The sequence below is a fragment of the Lynx rufus genome, unplaced genomic scaffold (genome assembly GCF_022079265.1).
Source record: "Lynx rufus isolate CCGP_SWC_20201006 ecotype Redwood Valley unplaced genomic scaffold, mLynRuf1.p SCAF_9, whole genome shotgun sequence".
Taxonomy (NCBI): Eukaryota; Metazoa; Chordata; class Mammalia; order Carnivora; family Felidae; genus Lynx; species Lynx rufus.
The window spans coordinates 22,816,376-22,837,064 of record NW_025814897.1 but is presented as its reverse complement, the minus strand read 5'-3'; the positions used below and the strand labels follow the sequence as shown (position 1 = coordinate 22,837,064).

At 43.6% G+C, this 20,689-nt stretch overlaps 2 protein-coding genes across 2 annotated transcripts; both read left to right on the top strand.

The window, feature by feature from the left end:
- Window positions 1–1,316: 1,316 nt before the first annotated feature.
- PATE2 (prostate and testis expressed 2) lies at window positions 1,317–2,542 on the top strand. Its single transcript, XM_047071954.1, has 3 exons — window positions 1,317–1,368; window positions 1,980–2,108; window positions 2,406–2,542. The coding sequence occupies exons 1-3, from the start codon at window positions 1,317–1,319 to the stop codon at window positions 2,540–2,542; spliced, it is 318 nt and encodes a 105-aa protein (XP_046927910.1).
- A 14,879-nt stretch (window positions 2,543–17,421) lies between these two features.
- Window positions 17,422–18,653, top strand: LOC124505889 (prostate and testis expressed protein 13-like). Its single transcript, XM_047071953.1, has 3 exons — window positions 17,422–17,485; window positions 17,994–18,137; window positions 18,454–18,653. The coding sequence occupies exons 1-3, from the start codon at window positions 17,422–17,424 to the stop codon at window positions 18,651–18,653; spliced, it is 408 nt and encodes a 135-aa protein (XP_046927909.1).
- The last annotated feature ends 2,036 nt before the right edge of the window (window positions 18,654–20,689 follow it).

Below are 20,689 nucleotides of genomic sequence, written 5' to 3'. Positions count from 1 at the left end.
GTGCTGAAGAGGAGTGTATGCTTTCACATCTTTCCTAACTCCAGGGAAAATGGCTCTTTTCACTGACATCTTGCAAGTGCACAGTAACAAGCAAGAAATTCCATCCTGCAAGCTTGGGACCAAGTGGTGCCAGCAGCAAGACCCGTGCAATGTCCCCTTGGGCCCCTCCCTTCACCCATATGCCATCCTCTCCAGCAGACTGTGTCTCTCTGTGCTTGAGTTTCTGGCACACTCATGTCTCTGCAGCCACATGACCTGCTCTCTTCATGCTGTGACAGGCTGTTTGACATCTCTGTACTCTGACATTTGCTGTTCCTTTGGGTGCCTGTCCCTACTCACTTTTTCCAGCTCACACATTGCTAGCCCTCCAAGTCCTGTTCAGCACCCCCTTCTTCACGGGAGCCTTCCCCGGTCAGGCAGTCAAATCTGAAGGACTTTCATCTAGATGTCCATAGCCAACTGCGCTCGATGTCCTTTTCGATGTCTTTAGTGAGGCCATTGATTGACGTCCTGGTTGCATAAGCATCTTTTCTTCCTGTGATACTGGCATGTGGTATATGCTTAGAAATTATTTAATTAGAATACCAATCAATCAGTTAATATCACCTGAAGGCAAACTAGACAAATTTTTACTCACCTTCTTCCTGAAGCTCCTTTTCCTCCACCACAAAAGCAGTACTCCAATACCCCCCACACATACAGACTATACCTGGAGTCTGCCTTGGTCTACATGAGACAAAGACAAATCTGAGATTATTCTGAGAAGAGTAACCAGGTTAGTGAAGAGAGATACAAAGAGCCAGGTGTCCAAATCCTGTCTTGAAATACCTGAAATGTTAAAATGTAGGAGAGAAATTTGACTCTACTTGCAAAGCACAAGGCTTAGGTATGCAACAATGAATAGAAATTATATACATGTATATTATATGTTATAGTATAATATATCTTGTATTATAGATTATAATATATATTGTAGATATATATTATATAATATATATTAAAATATATAATAATAAATTATAAATATAATAATGTATAATATAAAATTTATGTTATATAATATAGTCTATATAATTCCATATTATATTATAGATCATATATAATATGTACCGTTGATCTCATCATTGAGGAGAATTTTGAAATAGATGCCGTAGGGGTAGTGAAACTTCAGTTGGTGGCTTTGTTCTGGGAACACTGAGGTGCTGTATGTCCCTGAAATTTTATGATTATATGATTTGGATGAGTAGCGCAAGGACAGATGACTGGAGATCAACCAGCACCTTTCACAGAAAGCTGTACATGATAAAAGTCTCAGGATGTTTGTTGTGTTTCTGCTGTGCATTGTCTTTCTGGTCTGCTCAAATAAGGGTAAGTCATGGAGACATGGGGAGAGCTGATTGTTGATTAAGAGATGGGCAGATGCTGAGGAAGGGGAAATTTCCACAACTGGCTCTTTGGGTGTTGGCAGATGTATATGAGATTATGACAAAGAAGATTTTTCTTTTTCTTTTTTTTTCCCAAGGTGAATTTAAGGACCATCTGACAGGTACAATTATGGCTCGTCCACAATCTCTGGTAAACAGATCATTTATGATGTGTTTAGGAACAAACCTCCTCTCAGTCTTCAGAGAGGGCTGTAATCCATGCTTACTCTACAATCCTAGGAGCTCTATCTTCTCCCAGACCAAGTTAGTCCATTTCTTGGAGTAAGGAAGCTGAAATCTCCTTCTTTGCTTTCCTTTCCCCATTACTGGACAAAATCATCAGGTTAAATAACTTGTTCATTACTTGCGTCCATAGATAAATTTTATAGGAACTCTGATATTTTGATCATATACAACAATTGATTCACAAGAATATCAAAGGAGTCAAATGCCAGAGAAAGGCCTTACAATAGTAAGTTTCCGTGGAGAAACTCACAGGCCTGGAGAATCTTCTCCAGACTGCATCTTTTAATTACCTCTTTCTCTGTCTCGCAGACTCTGCAACAGCATGTTATAAATGTAAAAAATATCATCTTGGGTTATGCTATGACACCATGAAGATCTGCATCCTAAAGCACCAACAGTCCTGTGCTATTGAGAACCTTTACTTCCTTACGAGAAAAGGTAATGTGGAGTAGAGAGTGTCTGAGAAATAGCCACCTGTGCACGGGTGAGTGGTCATTTAGAGGGGATGGCAAAGACTTTTCCTTAAGACAAAATTGGGTAAAGGAGAAGTTGATGTCTCCTATCAGTTAGGGAACTACAATCCATTTTCTGGGTCAGTCATTGGTAGATTCAGCCTTATAGCTGATGGGGGCTTAGCGAAAGGTTAGTGAGGCTCTGTAGAGAAAATACTCCTGGGAATATGATAGAAGGAAATGGAGTCATTACAATTGTGTTCTCTCTCTTTCATCTCTTCAGGGAGAAGTATGTATTATTATTCCAAACTGTCATGTATGACCAACTGTGAGGACATCAACTTCTTAAGTTTTGAGAAAAGAAGAGAGCTCATCTGTTGCAGACATAATAACTATTGCAACCTCCCTGAGGGAGTTTAATTCTATATCTCTCCTGGACTTGGGGTCATTCTTCAACTCACCATCCCCTAGTCTCTTCCCCCAGACCTGTATTTTGCTTTCCTCTTCCAACCACTGGTAGAGAGTGAGAGAGAAAGCCAGCTAGTGAGGTCACAAGGAGAGAGTGGAGGGTAGCTGAGTCTCATTAATGATGGAAGACTAAACTAGACTGAAGTTTTGCAAATCCCTGTTGCTCACATCTAGCAGTTTGGATTTCCTTATGATGGAAATAAGGTTGCCACAAATACAGTTGGGTTTAGAACTGGTTATTTATTATCTCCTATATGGTAATGCAAAGAATTGGGTCAAAATAGTCACAAACTTGTACCAAGAACTCTCTGGCCATACTTTATGCTCATCTATATCCACTCCTCTGGTTGGAACTGAGATTCTCTTCGGATTAGCCCTGACGCCTTCTGGTGCTCTCCTTTTGCCCATGGGTTATGGAGATAAAAGAAAAAATAGCTCTGGCTTCCCAATTTGTGGGCAACATGAGCCATATCTTTCTTTGGTAGGACTCTTAGAGGAGGGAAATCTCAGGCAGACAGAAAGCTGGACAGGCATAAGGATGAGGCATCAAAGAAAGGGCATTTCAGTTTGTGGAAACTAAGATTTGAGAGACAATTTGGTGTGGGTGAAATCGGCTTAAATTATCAGGGCCCTGGATGGCCAGGTGACCAGCTAGCACCAGATTGAAAAAGGTGATTTAATTGGGAATGGAGACCTTCTGCAAGAATGTCAGTCAGTCTCTCCTTATAAAAATGAGGAAAGGGGCGCCTGGGTTGCTGAGTCAGTTAAGCATCTGACTCTTGATTTGGGCCCCGGATAAGGACTCGCAGTTTGTGAGTTCTAACCCCGAGTCGGGCTCTGTGCTGACAGCATGGATCCTGCTTGGGATTCTCTCTCTCCCTGTCTCTCTGTCCCTCCCCCGCTCATTCTCTCTCTCTCTCTCTCTCTCTCTCTCTTTCTCCTTCTCTCTCTCAAAATAAATAATAAAAAAAAAAGGATGAGGAAAAAATTGAGAAAAATAAAGCAGGTGGCACAGTAGTTGAAGACAATAGAAATGAACAGAGATGCCATGAGGTAGTGTTGTAGTTACAAAGTGTCCTATATAAGATGACATTATGAGTAAACTGATGGTATGAGATAGCAGAAGTTAATAGTGGTGGGGAGAGAGGCAGGCAGACAGAATGAAACAAACAGGCAGAGAGAAATGGAGTAGGATTGACGGTGGAATGTGACCAAGGTGGTGAAGCTTTCTTGGATACAGAATAATCCTGGCATTTCTCTCCTTATAAGGCCTACTGCAGTTCCTGGTCCTGGATTTCCATGAGCTTTTTTCTCCTTTATTAGGCCTTGTAAAATTCTTTTTTTTTTTTTTAATGTTTATAATTATTTTTGAGACAGAGAGAGACAGAGCACGAGTAGGGGAGGGGCAGATCGAGAGGGAGACACAGAAATTGAAGCAGGCTCCAGGCTCTGAGCTGTCAGCACAGAGCCCGACGTGGGGCTTGAACTCCTCAACTGCGAGATCATGAGCTGAGCTGAAGTCGGACGCTCAACCGACTGAGCCACCCAGGCGCCCCAGGCCTTGTAAAATTCTTAACAATAAACCAACTACCCCTCTACTTGAGTAGTTTGGTGCATTCTGTCTGTGTCTGAGAATATGATCCTTTCTGAAGAATTCTCAGTTGGGATTTTACAGAGCCAGGATGAAGCAAGACATAAAGAGAACCTTTTCAAAATGGACAGATTGGAAAAACCAGTGTAATGTGGATATTTTGAGTTACGGAAAGAACATATTTTTATTCCTAGTTGCACAGGGGCTTGCTCACCTATGGAATCATGGGGATGGGAGACATCAGTCTAGGGGGGAAAAGGAGAGAGACCGAGATCATTGTTTTGCTTCTGCCTCCCAGCTGCATTGAGTGTTGGCTTATGACAACTGATAGTTATTTGCTCTGCAGACTTGCCCTCTGCCAAATAGGAGCTGCTTTGCCCAGTTGTTCAGCTCCCAACTTGAGCATAGACCAGAGCCAACAAATGGCAGACTCCTTGCATCGAGATGGGATGGAGCCTGTGGTGCAATTTGTGCTGCAGAGCTTTTCCAGGGGATCTGACCGAAGCCAGTCTCCCAGCTGAGACCATGTACAGGCAAAGAATTTAAAATTCCTATTATAGGGCGCCTGGGTGGCGCAGTCGGTTAAGCATCCGACTTCAGCCGGGTCACGATCTCGCGGTCTGTGAGTTCGAGCCCCGCGTCGGGCTCTGGGCTGATGGCTCGGAGCCTGGAGCCTGTTTCCGATTCTGTGTCTCCCTCTCTCTCTGCCCCTCCCCCGTTCATGCTCTGTCTCTCTCTGTCCCAAAAATAAATAAAAACGTTGAAAAAAAAAATTTTTTTAAAAAAAAATAAAAAAAAAATTCCTATTATAAATATTCTCAAGAATATTACAGAACTTACAGAAAAAGAGAGACATGAGGGAATCTCAACAGAGAGGTGCAAAATATAATAAAGAACTATTTGACAAAAAATCTCAGACAATACTAATGTTGTAGGTAATTTATATTTTTGTCCCTTTCTCCTTTTTCATTTTTTTTTCTTTCAACGTTTATTTATTTTTGGGACAGAGAGAGACAGAGCATGAACGGGGGAGGGGCAGAGAGAGAGGGAGACACAGAATTGGAAACAGGCTCCAGGCTCCGAGCCATCAGCCCAGAGCCTGACGCGGGGCTCGAACTCCCAGACCGCGAGATCGTGACCTGGCTTAAGTCGGACGCTTAACCGACTGCGCCACCCAGGCGCCCCTCCTTTTGCATTTTTAAAAATGAACATAAAATTATTTTTAGTAGCTTAAAAACTAAATGAAGGACATAAATAATTTAAATGAGATAACACTGGGGTGCCTGGGTGGCTCAGTTGGTTAAGCATCCGACTCTTGACTTCAGCTCAGGTCATGATTTCACAGTTTGTGAGATTGAGCTCCATGTGGGACTTTGTGCTGACAGGGCAGAGCCTGCTTGGGATTCTCTCTCTCCCTCTCTCCCTCCTCCTTCCCACCCCTCTCAAAATAAATGAATAAACTTAAATAAAAATAGGACAACACTATATTATTCAGTAAATCAGACATATCGAAGTAGAAGATTGGTTAACTTTCTCTTCAGTTATGATACTGCTGGCAATTTGTTAGGCTAGGTAAAAACAGATAACAAGATCATCACTCATGTTGCCTGCATAGCAAAGATACTGATGAAAGAACAGTCAATACTATAAACCCTTGAACTACCAAAATTTTTCCTCAATTCCATTTATCCTTGTATAGGTATATAAAAGCCAACTCACAACAACTTGTGTTACTGTAAAAACAGAAAGGACCCCCAAAAATAAAATCACAAAGAGGGAGAAAATAGCAACCAACACCACAGAAATAGAAACATTGTTAGAGAATATTATGAAAAACTATATGCCAACAAATTGGGAAATCTGGAAGAAATGGACTAGAAACGTGTAAATTACCAAAACAGAAACAGGAAGAAATAGAAAACTGGAACAGACCAATAATCAGAGAAGAAATTGAATCAATTACCAAAACTCCCAACAAACAAAAGTCCTGGACCAAATGGCTTCACAGGTGAATTCTACCAAGCATTTAAAGAAGAGTTAATATATATTCTTCTCAAACAATTCCAAAAAATAGAAAAGGAAGGAAAACTTCCAAATATATCCTGTGAGGCCAGCATTGCCCTGATACCAAAACCAGGTAAAGACATGACTGAAAAAGAGAACGGTAGGCCAATATTCCTGATGAACACAGATGCAAAAATTCCCAATACAATACTAGCAAACCACATCCAACAATACATTAAAAAATGATTCACCATGATCAAGTGGGATTTATCCCTGGATAGCAAGGGTGGTTCAATATTCTGAAATCAATCAATGTGATACGCCACATACAGATAAAATATTTGACAAAGTACAACATCTATTCATGATAAAAACCCCTACCAAAGTAGGTTTAGAGAGAACACACCGCATCATTATAAAGGCCATATGTGAAAAACCCACAGCTAATATCATCCTTAAATGGGGAAAAACTGAGAGCTTTTCCTCTACAGTCAGGATAGAGACAGGGATGCCCACTCTCAATACTGTTATTTTTTTTTTAATTTTTTTTCAACATTTATTTATTTTTGGGACAGAGAGAGACAGAGCATGAACGGGGGAGGGGCAGAGAGAGAGGGAGACACAGAATCGGAAACAGGCTCCAGGCTCTGAGCCATCAGCCCAGAGCCCGACGCGGGGCTCAAACTCACGGACCGCGAGATCGTGACCTGGCTGAAGTCGGACGCTTAACCGACTGCGCCACCCAGGCGCCCCTCAATACTGTTATTTAACATAATACCAGAAGGCCTAACCACAAAAATCAGACAATAAAAAGAAATAAAAGGCATCCAAATTGGCAAAGAAATAAAACTTACACTATTTACAGATGACATGATACTATATGCTAAAAACCCAAAGGATTCCACCAAGAAAACTGCTAGAACCAATACATGAATTCAGAAAGAGTTGCAGGATACAGAATCAACGTACAGAAATCAATTGCATTTCTATACAACAAAAATGAAGAAGCAGAAAAAGAAATCAAAAAATCAATCCCATTTACAATTGCACCAAAAACCATAAGATACCTGGGAAGAAACCTAACCAAAGAGGTAAAAGATCTGTACACTGAAAATTACAGAACACGTATGAAAGAAATTGAAGGTGACACAAAGAAATGGAAAAACATTCCTCATGGATCGGAAGAACAAATATTGTTAAAATGTCGATACTTGGGATTCTCTCTCTTAATCTGGAGGAAAGAATGAAACAAGCAATGAAGAATGAAACAAAGCAATGTATAGATTTAACTCAATCCCTATCAAAATCCCACTAGAGCTAGAACAAACAATTCTAAAATTTGTATGGAAGCACAAAAAAAAAAAACAAAAAAAAAAACAAATAGCCAAGGCAATCCCGGAAAAAGAAAAGCAAAGCTGGAGGCATCATGATTCCAGACTTGAGGTTTTTTGCAAAGCGATAGTCATCAAGATGTTAGGTACTGGCACAAAAACAGACACATAGATCAATAGAATAGAATAGAAAACCCAGAAATGGACCCACAACTTCATGGTCAACTCATCTTTGACAAAGCAGGAAAGAATGTCCAGTGGGAAAAGGACAGTCTCTTCAACAAATGGTGTTGGGAAAACTGAACAGCCACATGCAAAAGAATGAAATTGGACCACTTTCTTACACCATACACAAAAATAAATTCAAAATGGATGAAAGACCTAGACTGTGAGACAGGAAACCATCAAAATCTTAGAGGAGACCACAGGCAGCAACCTCTTTGATCTCTGCCAGAGCAACTTGTTACTAGACACGTTGCTGGAGGCAAGGGAAAGAAAACAAAAGCAAAAATGAACTATTGAGATTTCATCAAGATAAAAAGCTTCTGCACGGCAAAACTCAAAGGCAACCCACAGAATGGGAGAAGATATTTGCAAATGGGAGAAGATATTTGCAACCCACAGAATGGGAGAAGATATTTGGATATTTGAATAAAGGGTTAGTACCCAAACTATATAAAGAACTTTTAAAACTCAACACCCCAAAAAACAAATAATCCAGTTAAGAAATGGGAAGAAGACATGAATAGACCTCTTTCCAAAGAAGACGTCCAGATGGCTAACAGACACATGAAAAGATGCTCAACATCACTCATCATTAGAGAAATATAAATCAAAACCATGATGAGAGACCACCTCACACCTGTCAGAATTGCTAAAATTAACAACACAAGAAACAAGAGGTGTTGGCAAGGATTCACCCCTTTAATCTCTCAGCACCCATTCTTCACCTGGGTGGAAACTTGACAGTCCCAGCACCAGGAATATAAAAATTCCCATTACCTTATCCTTGGGAGGTGATAGCAATTCAACCATACTATCACCAAAAAAAAAAAAAAAAAGTGAAATAGCCACCACGAAGGCTCTTTCTAGTGAGGGGGGGAGGGCAAGGGAGATCATTGAAATGATGAAGCAATCTGAAATATAGCTGCCACAACTCCCACTTCTGTAACTGAGACGGTTGGTCGTCATAGCTGCATTCCCGCACTTGTATTCTCTGTTCTCTCACTTCTGCTGGCCTATCAACTGGATAGGCTTCCTGACCTGGTGGCATACCCCAGCCCTCATTTCTGTAAGATCTGAATCCTTGCTGGATCTGTCTTTGTTGTCTTTTCTATTCAACAAGACTATTGAGCAAGGGAATAATTAAAGATCTTCTAGTGAATCCTGATTTTCAAACCTAATTTTTCTTGCCCCCATTGTGTAGGCACAACTGAAACTCCCCCCTTGTGATCAGAATAAGTCACCAGAGTCAGTACAGTGACCTTTTTCTCTGCCTGTTGGGAAGAAGGAATGGAGACACTTTGCTATCCCGCTCCCACTCCTCTTCTCCTCTCTTCCTCTGACCATAGGCATCATAGGCTAATGGGGGATGAGGCATTCCTCTTATGACATGAGAGAATATTCTGATATGTGTCCTCCGGGTTCCATTACAAATTAAACATGAAGGAATTTGGGAAACGCTTTCTCAGAATAATTCTTTGGTTGATGAGGTTACTGTTATGTAGTATTATCTGTTGAAAAATGTCACACCATGGGCGCCTGCTTGGCTCTGTCAGTAGGGCATGGGACTCTTGATTTTGGGGTTGTGAGTTCCAGTCCCACGTTGAGCAGGGAGCAAACTAAAAAAATAAATAAATAAAAAGAAAAATGTCAGGTCATGCATATTACTATATTATTTTAGTTTTCCTTTTTTTCTATACCAAATCTTGCTTTATTCCTATATAGGGAGTATCCAGGTAGAATGGGTCAGGCTGGTTTCTGCAGGAGGCAAAGGAGAAAAATCACATGAAAGATCAAATAGACCTTTCCTTGGTTCCACTTCTCTAGTCTCAGAGTCTACAGTAATGTTTCACTCTTCAAAGCCTCAGAAGTCTTCTCCAATGAGTCCTGAATGCCCCAACTATGTTCCTATGTTCCCTATTTGCACTGTCTTTGCAGTAATTTTCCAAACTGCAGTATATAAGCAAAGATATTTTCGGTTTTCTTGTACCAGGTGTCCAGAAGTGAAATGTACTTTCTCTAAGACCATCCACAAAACCAAGTTTCTGTTCTAGGGCTCTTGGAGATTGGCCATCTACCCTGAGGCATCAGCTGCATTGAAACCCCAGGCAGTGTCTAATGCCAGACTCAGTGTCTGTCTCTCACACTTGGCTGCCCTTGTGGTTCAGTGATTTCAACCAGCAGCAACTCAAAGTATTCCTCTCCAAGTTCTGGTTCTGTACTTTTGTAAACTCCTCCTTCAAAGGGCTCCTCTTGCAAATACATTGGAGATAAAAGGAGATTAGTCTTAAATTCACTCCTAATTCAGATTAATCCTATACCTTGTTCTCCGTGTGATCTCATTTCCACAATAGGCCCTGGTTCATTCGATACTGGTCACTCTCTGGGACCCCTCGGCTGCTGTCCTTCTTGACTTAATAACTTACTATAATTTTTACATTAAAAAGGTAATGAGCACTTTCTTGTGTCGAGTGCTGATCTATGCCATTGACGCACATTATCTCATTTTATTCTTACTACAACCTTATGAATACATGAGGTTACGTTCCATTCTTAAGGTCACAAACGTAGTAAAGCTGTCATTTGAAACCAGAAGCCATGGGAGCGTTATGTTAAGCTGATATGGTGCTGCTACCATGAAATGGGCCTCAATAAAGGAGTTAATGTAGGAAGGCCTAGTTCCTTTATTCCCAACATACCACCTTTCAGAATTACATGGACATATCAGACTTTACTGAGTGGCTGGCATAGGTGTAGCAAAAATGCAAACTACACACTAAATACGACCATTTCCATAGTCCAATGGAAAGAGAAGGAAAGTGCAATCTATCTTAGTTGGCCTTCTCACAGACATGACCCAGGTCCTAGCTTTCTTCTGTCTACCTAAATAAAGAGGTGAATAGAAGCAAGCTTACCTTGCCAGAAATTGAGTTCATTCAGTAATAGCAGAGAAATTACAATTGGGGAAACACATGCTGTAGCAAGCTACGGGTGAGTCCATTCAGGATTTGGGGTGGGCTATACTTATGGTCAAGGAATGCAAAGAGGGGGTAGTCCAGCCAGAGTTCACGAAGTAATTTCAGTGGCTTGAGTATAGCGAGAGCTTTTTGGCAGATGTTCAGTGGTCATGAGATAAGGCTCCATTGTCTTTAAATCGGGCTTTTATGGGAAATCAGTCTTTCATTTTTTAAGTTCCGTTCTTTCTGAGGGAGCATGCATTAGATTCTCCATGTTATAGTCTCTAATTCCATTTAGATTGAAATCGGTCCCTCTGTCCCTCTGAGTCTTTCTTCAAAACACTATCTAGCCCTGACCCCTAATGGTCTCTTCTGTTCTTAGAAGTATCCCCAGCACCTAAAGCAACTCCTCAATATCTAGCACGTGGCAAGCATCCAACATGTGTCGAAGGAATGAATCCAACAAGGAGGTTGGCCTGCTCCCTCCCCACCAGTCTGATACTGGTACTTGGTAACCCATAGAATTTTGTTTCCACAGCAATGAATTGGTTGACATTGTGGTGAGCTTCAAGATGTGTATTTTAGGAGGGCAATCTGGGTGAGCTTCAGCTCTCTGAATCCAGTGGAAAGTCATTGGGTGGCTTCAGCTCTTCAGGTCCTATTCCCTTGAAGATCTTCCAAGCAATGCAAGGTGAGGCAATGCCCCCTCCATCATAGGGAATCCAGTTGGAGACCATCTTGTCCCACATGCAAACATTAATTTACAAAGATATTCTACTAAATAGATTATAATCTCATGTGATTCCATCAATTCTGAGGATAAAATTTTCATTAATATGCTCAGTTTCACTTGGAACTCCTTATTCATCCTCCTGTTTCAAACCTTGATGAGCAGCTCAGGTGCATAAAAATGAGGCCACAGATGCTCTGTTTTTAAGCAATAAAGATGACACTTTGATAGCCCATGATTGGCTGTAAAAGCCCGAGCTGGAGTTTTGGATCTACTACTCTGCTCTCGGAAAACTACCATTTTAAATAGGGGATTTCTACACTGTTGTCTATGTGTGAAGAGAGATAGCAAAAGTTTTAAATTTCATTATATCCCATGGGGTACCTGGGTGGCTCATTTGGCTGAGCGTCTGACTTCGGCTCAGGTCGTGATCTCATGGCTCACGAGTTCGAGCCTTGCATCAGGCTCTGTGCTGACAGTTTGGAGCCTGGAACCTGCTTCGGATTCTGTGTCTTCCTCTCTCTGTGTGCCCCACTTGCTTGTGCTCTGTGTCTGTCTCTCTCTCTCCCAAAATAAACATTAAATTTAAAAAGTGTTTTAATTTTATTACATCCCCAAATGAACCAGGAGTTAGAAAGGTGGTCATGTTGGTGTTGGCATACATGCAGGGGGATGGGGTGGCAGAGTAGGTTGTTCATCTAATTACATAAGTTTTGTGAACCACAATGTAGTAGTTTCTATGTCATTCCTCTATCTGGTACATTAAAAACATCCCAAGAAGTGCTTGATTTAAATTCATATAAGGATGTGTTTAGATAAGTAGATAACGAGTGTTATCTAAATGATAAGAGGCTTCTGGTCTTAAATGGCTTCTATGCAACTGGAGGGAGAAGCCAGGAATCTAGGATGAACATGTAGTTGATAGTAACAGAAACCTTCATGCCTGGTTATAGGTGAAAGAACTATCTTAGGCAGTTCTACTATCTCCCAATCAAGATTGGGGGGGGAAGAGTGATGTCATTGAATGAGAAAGCAAAGGCACTGCTAGGAAGAAAAGGTGAAAAAAGGAGAGGCAGAGAGATTGCCAGAGGCAGCAAAGGCATAGCATAACGAGACCCTGGGGAGGCGGGGGCAGGGCGGGGGTGGCAAGCAGTAGAAATCTTGATGGCAAGCGATGGGCAGTAACAGGGAACTTACTGATTAGGGAGTGATGCCCTTCTCTTCCCTCCCTCTGCGGCTGAAGCTATTACTCTCTTGCTGAGGTCCTGAATCCCTTCACTAACTGTAGTATGAGTGAGGGAGTTTATGACTTCCCATCTAATAGATGGCGATGTGTGAGTTCGCATGATCGGGGGTCTTTAGGAAATAACTGAGTAATTGATAAAGTTCCTGTTCACAGTGTGTTAAAGCTTGGGAAATTTTTCCTTAGCTAGACGTGTGTGGAAAAGAGATTGTCTCCCCCAAATCCTGACACTCACTGTAGGCTATCTCCTTCCCTCTCCCCTCAGATACCTCCTTTTTCCCGCCCCTGGGAACCAAGAAAAGGTAACCTATTCCCAGAAGTTTGGAACATGTAGAAGGGCCTCTGTAGGCGCCAACAAAGCTCCAAGAGTTGGTGGCTGTACAGATGAAGAAGAGACACAAAGAGAACCTCTATAGACATTTAACTTCAGCTTCTTGGGATTTCTATGCATTCTCTGGATGTTTCCCCAGACTGTGGCCATCAAGAGTTGCAGAGTGGGGCCCGTCTTGCACAGGCTCAATATCAGAACTCAGTGAATATCTGTGCTGTTTGCCCATCAGGGAAAATCAGTATGCCCTGAATCTGAGCCTCCACCTTCAAAGTCTATTCTGGAAGAAACAGTTCTTGTGCCCACTTCAACACACAAGTCTAATCTAAGCCTTTGTGGTAGTTAACCTTCATCAGGACATTCCTGCAGCGACCCTCATGGCCAGGTTCTTCCTCATCCCACGCCAGAGGGGCACCTGCAGGCTCTAGCCTGCTGTTCTCTATGGACAGATGACCATCTTGAGACTGGCTCCTGCTGGCTGAAGGCTCTGACATTTACTCTGGCTAAGAGGTCTGGGCTACTATGGAAAGTAACACAAAGTGTTCCATGTTCTTAGTTCTCATCTCAGCCCTATCACAGGGCTTTCTATTCTGGTAGCCCTGGTGAGCACCCACTTGGCTCACTTTTAGTCTGGGAACATAGAGAATACGGATCCGACATGTCATGTTTGGGGTGACTATCTCCATTCTTCCCGATGCACTTTCAGAGAAAATGTAAATGGCCTTAACGTGGGTGTTCTCACTCTCCTGGGCTCCACAGGTGGGTTTTCCTGGGTAGGCAAGAACAGGTGCAAGTTACAGCTAGAGGGCAGTATAACTTCCAGTCCCTTTTCTCCAGCTTGACCTGCCAATGTCCCAGCAGCCTGTACAAGGAAGCATATTTACTGTGCACGTACTGTGACAAAAGTCCTGGAAGTTGGTCGAGAACTGCTGTTAGGGGTGGCTTGCAGCAGCCTTCCATCCTGTACTCATCACTCCAAAACAGGGTGGGCAACTACTGGAACAGGGGGCTGTTAGGCAGTGGGCTGGGGCAATGGAACAGGACTTCAGGGCAAAGCCCTCACTGCCTTAGAGACTGAGATCCTGCTGACTCAGTGTAAGAAAAGCGTCGGGAAATACAGGCTTTTGAGGAGGAGTCCTCTTGAAGAAGTCCACTGTCACTCCTGGCCTCCCCACAATCCATCCACTGTCAAGTCGGTTAGATGAGTTAAGCTCCAAAGCAGGGCATGTGGTAGGAGCCGAATCGATGGGAAGTGGTGACCCAGAATCCATGTCTGACCCTGAATTCCCATTTCTTGCTCTGTTAGCACCAATCAGACATGATCCCTGACCTGACAGCTGAGAGCACCCAGATCACGATCTCCCTCTGTCTTCACACTGATGTGAAATTGCAATTCAGTCCTGTTTCTTAGGCATAAAATAAAGACATGGGGCTCTATTGCTTCCATGCCCAACTCCTCCATTTGACCCACTGGGGAAAACGGTACCTTCAAGGCTGCCCACAGCGAGAAAGTCTGAAGGGCAGTGACAGGAGGGAAGTGGGGCTGCTTTGGGTTGAGTATGGGGGGACGGCAAGGGTTTCTGGAGTGAGACCCAGGCATTCAGGGCAGTGATGTGGGGTGGGTCCAGCTACTAGAGGGAGTGTGGTTCTGAGGCAGGGCTGGGTGAAGGGCCAGCCAGGAGAACGAGTCAGCCAGACCCCATGTCCCCTGCTGGCCCGGCAGTGAGGCAGGTTTGCACTGCGTGCAAGGGAAATGGTCATGGAGGAGAAACGTGCCTGGACCTCTGTCACACATGTCCTTTTTTCTGGGTGTGTGGGGCTCAGATGGAGTCCTGTAATAAAGCAAGGCTCCCTCTTGTCGTGGACTCACCTGGGACCAGATGATCCCACGCTCAGGTGTGTTCCCTGCTGAGCAGGGCCAGGGAAAGTGCTTGTCTGAGGTTGGCAGAAATGGTTGAAGGGGATATTGCTCTATGCAGGGAACTTTCTCTGTGTGAGTGGGGGTGGTGTTCTGCTTTTATTTTCTTTTTCCCTGTATCCTTTGCCCCTTCGCTGCCCTCCTGCAGGGACAAAGTGAGCCCAACCACGGGCTGACTACAAAGGAGCCAAATGTGGCCTCAAGTCCATTACCTTCTCCCCTGTCTGCAGAGATAGGACGTGGGTACAGGTTGAGCCTCTGGGCAGGGCGGGAGCAGCAAAGAGCAGGACAGCGAGTCCTTCAACCACCCATCTAGGAAGGGGCAGCAGGCTGGAAAGGCTTTGAATAGGAGCCAGGGGTGGAGGGGAGAAGGTGCAGACCCTCAGCCCCAGGAGAGGCCCCAGGGGAGGGCTGGGAACCTAGTTCTGGGGGCTCAGATATGGAGGCGGGGAGGAAAGAATGCCTGGACAGCACATGCTCTCTCTCTGTGGGAGGGAGAGGTGGCCACGGGTGTCCAAGGTCTGTCGGAGGCACACACTAAGATCCTGAGGACAGAAGTGTTGAAAGGCTAAGCAGCTAGCCAAAGCTTCTGGCTGAGTCTGGAAGGCAACTCAGGTGTTAGCCCGTTTAAAGGGATTTGCCAGGGCACCGGCTCCTGAATCTCCCACCATTTCTGGGCCTCACATTCAACAGGGAAGACAGGTACACTGATAAAGTCACAATTTTCACAATAAGGAACCAGAATCTCATACGTGTCATGTACAACCCTTCTCGGATTGTAAAGGAAAAAAACAGCATGATGTAGTGGAAGGATATGGCTCACCGGGTCCAGCCTTGTTCCCTGGGGAATAATACTTCATCTCTAAGTGTACTTGGGCTTCAAGCACACTTGAAGATGAGGTCAATTATTTCTAAGCTATGTGGTTGTTCAGAGAAGTCAAAGAAATCAAGAATGTTTGCCACCAAGTAGGGTCTTACTGACCATTATCATATGTGAATTTATTAAGTCCTAATAACTACAGCTGATATACCTCTGAGAGCCCTTGATTTCACCTGTGAGGTCCCAGATCCCAGAGAAATGAGTAACTTGTTTAAGGTCACGTAGCAGGTAGGTAGCACCCTTGGGCCTCCATCCCAGATGTACAGGGAGTACCCTCCTGGCGAAGATTATGTGAGGGATCGTACTTGGGAATAGCATGTGTCTGGCTCTGGGAATAAGTCCACTCAGATAAGTGGGCCCCACACTCACTCTGTCCCCAAGACAGGGGAATCTGCCGTTGCCATCGCCTGTCTTCTCTGTGGTGACCACCAACCACAGGTCATCCCGCAACTTGGTACTAGGGGCTTTTCACCGTTCCCTCGTGTCTCAGGTTAACCACACCAACGATGCATTCACTTTTTCATCAGACAGTCTTGCCTATCTGATAATTGCAAGGCATCCCAGTGCTGAGGAGAAAGCAGCAAACACAACACAGGGAAATCTTGCGCTTTCGTTCTTGAGAGGGGAAAGAGACAAGAAAACATAAATAAGGAAAGTCTTAGAATGACAAAGCGGCTTGAGCATGCCGGAGAAAACGGGAAAGTGATGTGGCAAGCGTGGTAAGGGAGTTTTGCACGTATGGACAAATATTTCCTATTTACATGTGTGTATATTGGAAAGCCTCGGTGATAAAGTGACACTTAGTAGATGAAGGAGGGAGGCACAAATGTGTGGCACCATCTGGAGGAAGTGACGCAAAGGCAGGGGACTGATGGGAAAGCTCATTTCCAGCTCTCCCTGCTCCCTTCCCCCCTCTGTCCCCTTTCTAATGACTAATCCAAATATGTCTTCCTCTCTCCCCATAATCCCCAGTGTACGTCTCTCCCACTGGAATCATTTCCGGTCTTTGTCTCCCTTGAACAAATTAGTGAATAAAGCTGAAGGGAAACTGATCATCTTCACCTCTGCATCCCCCTTTCTTGTGCTGCCCCATCCATCTCTCAGAGGGGTGTTAATGCTGGGTGGTCAGACCACAGCCGGAGTATCCTGATGGCAGTGACGACTCACTTCGGGAGGGAGGGAGTACCGCTGGAGGTCATGCTGAGGCCAGTGTCTGGATGGTTCTGGTACCTGAAAGGGACTGAGCCACTCCCTCGCAAGGCTCAGGGCCCCCAGATTTGCTACGTGTGAAAGGGTGTCCTGGAACGTGGGCTTAGACATGCTCCGTGTAGGCCAACGAATAGAACGACAAGCGAAGTGAAGAGGTACTAGGGAGAGAGATTCTACACCAACGTTAATTAGTTCCTTATGCTAGATCTACTAAAATGGAATGAGCTGTCTGGGTGGGCTGAGTTCCAAGTATCTGGAGAAATGCAAATGCAGACAGGATGTACCGTCTCCTGGGAACGTTGTAGAGAGGATTCAGGTGGCTTGATCTGAAATTTATGATTCTGGGATCTAGTGCGATGCCTGACGGCAGGTGACGGGAATAAATAAAGCTGAACCTCCCACTGGGAATGTCTCAGAAATGGGTCTCAGGCTGTTGCTGTTGCTTCTGCTGGGCATTTTCACAGTGGTCTTCATGGATGAAGGTAAAACCTGTGAGGGAGGCAGTGATGGGTGGTGAGAGGCTATATGGGGAGGAAATGGAGGTGGTTTCTAAAGTTGGCTTTTTGGGATACTGTAAAATGGCTCAAGGAGAATTTTTCTTCTTCTTTTCACAGATATCCGTGGCCCCAAATCAAAATGTATGGTGTAGTTGGTTTGCAGTTTTGGGATATATGATGCCACAGGGAGAGAGGACATTCCTGATTTTTTCACACGTTGTATCTCTCTGACTATTTTCCAGTCTTTTCACTCACTGCCCTGGAATCTTTTTTCTGCCCCCAGCCTTGGGTGAAGGCGGGAGGGAGTTTGAATATATAGGGTTATAGCTGTCGCTACAAGGGAGTAAGGACCCCTGGCAGAAGTTGGGGAGGGTGTCAACTTCCTTCCTGTGAGGACTGCCCCTCGCCAGTGTAAATGTTGACAGTGGGGCAGGTTTCTGAAGAATTGCGTTCCCTAGAGCTCTGCTTTTAAATCTTTCCCCTTTTTCTTTAGGGCTTCGATTTTGCCATGATTGTGATTTCTATGATGGATTCAAATGCCGTGGTCCCAAGAAACGTTGCTGGAAGTTTAATTTATCCCTCAAATCCAATAAGAGTTGTACCACAGATCACTATTACTACAATGATCCAGTTACAGGTAAGTGAGAGGTAGAGAGAGACACAAGACTTTACCAGTGGTGCCCACCTTCCTTGAGGTCAAGGTGTGGAGGGAACAGGGCCCATGGAGAGGCTGGGAAAATGGAATTCTCCAAACCCCGACCTCGGGTGGAGCCTGTGTGGGAGGCAGATGTCTTTTGCCTGGTCCTGTCTAGAGAGACCGAGATGAGATGCAGGCACAGTTTGAGGGCTCATCCTTGGCTACAGAAAACCAATGAGATTTTTGAGAGCCATCATTGCCAGGGAGACAGTGTGATTAAGTAAGGCGATTACCTTTACTTTTCTTCTCTCTTTAGGGAGATATCTGTACCGATATACAAAACTGTCTTGTAATCCTTGTGAAGAGGGAATGTTCCAAGTATACCATGACTTACTGAGAGAAACATTTTGCTGCACTGATAAACATATGTGTAATACTGGACGTGATATTTTGGAAAAGTCAGCGCTTTTTGGAGAAGATAAAGAACACACTATCCATGATGATGTCCTACCATAACCTTAAACTATCCTCCCAGTAATTTTTGTGCTTCCCCTACACAATGGCAACATCATCTCACATTATCTCAAAACCAGACCCTACTCTCTACTCTTTTCCAGCAGATCTACCCATGGAAGCTCTGTATGTCCTGTGTCAGTGTTTTTCCATTAAGAGGAAAATAAGAACACCCGTGTCTGCCTTCTGGTTGGATTCCTCTGTCTGTACCTCCTGATAGCGTCTGGCAATCTGTAACTATCCTTAAGTTCTGATGCTAAGCCTGGGGTCAAATCTTTGGCAAAAGGAACAAAGTATTTTTCTGGTAGAGCTTCTGAGCAAAGATCAAGAGAAAGCAGGCTGGAGAGAAATAGGGACACGAAATTGCAAGAGATTTTAGGAGAAATCTTTGGGTTTGTTGGAGGGCAGGAAAGGCTTGTGTTAAGTAGGGGCGTGAGAAAGTAAATGTGAAGATAGAAAACTCTAACTGCCGTGAACTAGACAAACAGTCTTTGTGCCTCTGCCACCATTTGTGGGAAACTGTACCAACCACAGCTCCTCCTGACCACACAGACCAAAGTTACCATGTTTCTAATGATCTTCTCTTGCTTTCATGGCCAAAGCCAAGGACATCAGGGTAAGCACTTGGCCTGGTATTGGCCAGCTACTCTGTTTCTTGGCATGTGAGGAGTCCCCTCCCACCCAGTTCTGAAAAATATTTAAATATCTCCTTGCATTCAATGAATTCATTGGTAAAAAGCTGAGTGCTTTTCATCTATTGACACATCCCCGCAACAAATTACGTCAAGGAAAGATAAGAGTTTCAGACTTCACTGTGGTGTCCTAACAAAAATAATAAGCTATGAAATGACAAAAATGACTCCTTAAAGTATTATTCACTCACTTTGGGTTGAACTTTTCTTTTACTATGCTTGCATTCCTATGTTGGAATCTACAGACACTATTACATTTCATATTTGGCTGTACAGTTATGTGTACATATATAATATTATCCCAGTTTTAGTAGTATCCCTCCTGATCCAGGCTTATAATTGCTTACTGCTTTCTACCACATTGTATTTGCATAAACATAATAAAATATTTTAACAGACAAATTAATTTTGAAAAGTTTGCAATATATGTATGCTTGGATTTCCTCCAAATTGTATCATGTTAGCAGGAGTGTTATACTTTAGTATCATGAGAAGCAGAAAATATGCTAGATTCTTCCATTCAGGATTAGTCTAAATGGAGAGAACGGAGGTGCTGGCAGTAGGCTCCAACGATGAAGTGCTTTACCAGGGGAATTACTGTGATGTGTGATTAGCGCCCAGAATAGTCCCAAGCAAGTCAAAATTGGAAACTTCAAATTAGAGGAGAGAAACAATGTAGAGTGAAGAAGTTAGCCAGTGGCGGGAAGAGTAGCAGATAGATACTGAGTGATACTGACAGCTGGAGGCTGACCAGCACACATTTATAGCTAAGGTTGAAGTGAAGCTTCCTAAATCATTCTGGCAAAGCCCCCAGACCTTCATCCTACCCAGACTAGCTTTCTAGGTCCAGTCTTTCTGAGCCTTGCCCTATTGTATTTCCCATCTTTGATTTTCATGAGATTCTAACTCCTATATTGGCTCATGTACAACACTTCCTAATTTTCTTGTCCAATTGGACTACATCTCTGTTCTTAACATTTTGGAGGGAAAAACATAGGAAGTAGAGGGTACAATGACAGAAGACAGACCCTGAACACACACCCTAGTTCTAGATTCAGTAACAAATGATAATCAGTTGAACAAAACAGGAAAAGCGAATTTATATTTACATAATCACATAAATAGGCCTCATCCTACCAGGTTGTTAGAAATTAGTCTCAATCCTATGCGCATGCTCATGCTCACTCCTATTTTTCCAGGGTACTAGAACTAGACAGAGCGAAAGCCTGAGTGTGTGTGCAGTGGGGGAAGGGGAGAGGCATCTGCTCATGGGGACAGCTCTGTACAGAGATTGCTGTTGAGATGTCCAGGGGCCAGACTCACATGGCTTACTCAGATCCCACAAAT

Coding starts and splice junctions, on each gene's coding strand:
- PATE2 (XM_047071954.1), top strand. CDS start 1,317: ATGTTTGTTGTGTTTCTGCTGTGCATTGTCTTTCTGGTCTGCTCAAAT. Junction 1,369..1,979: donor TCTGGTCTGCTCAAATAAGG/GTAAGTCATGGA, acceptor TCTGTCTCGCAG/ACTCTGCAACAGCATGTTAT. Junction 2,109..2,405: donor TTACTTCCTTACGAGAAAAG/GTAATGTGGAGT, acceptor TCATCTCTTCAG/GGAGAAGTATGTATTATTAT.
- LOC124505889 (XM_047071953.1), top strand. CDS start 17,422: ATGGGTCTCAGGCTGTTGCTGTTGCTTCTGCTGGGCATTTTCACAGTG. Junction 17,486..17,993: donor AGTGGTCTTCATGGATGAAG/GTAAAACCTGTG, acceptor CTTTTTCTTTAG/GGCTTCGATTTTGCCATGAT. Junction 18,138..18,453: donor CTACAATGATCCAGTTACAG/GTAAGTGAGAGG, acceptor TTCTCTCTTTAG/GGAGATATCTGTACCGATAT.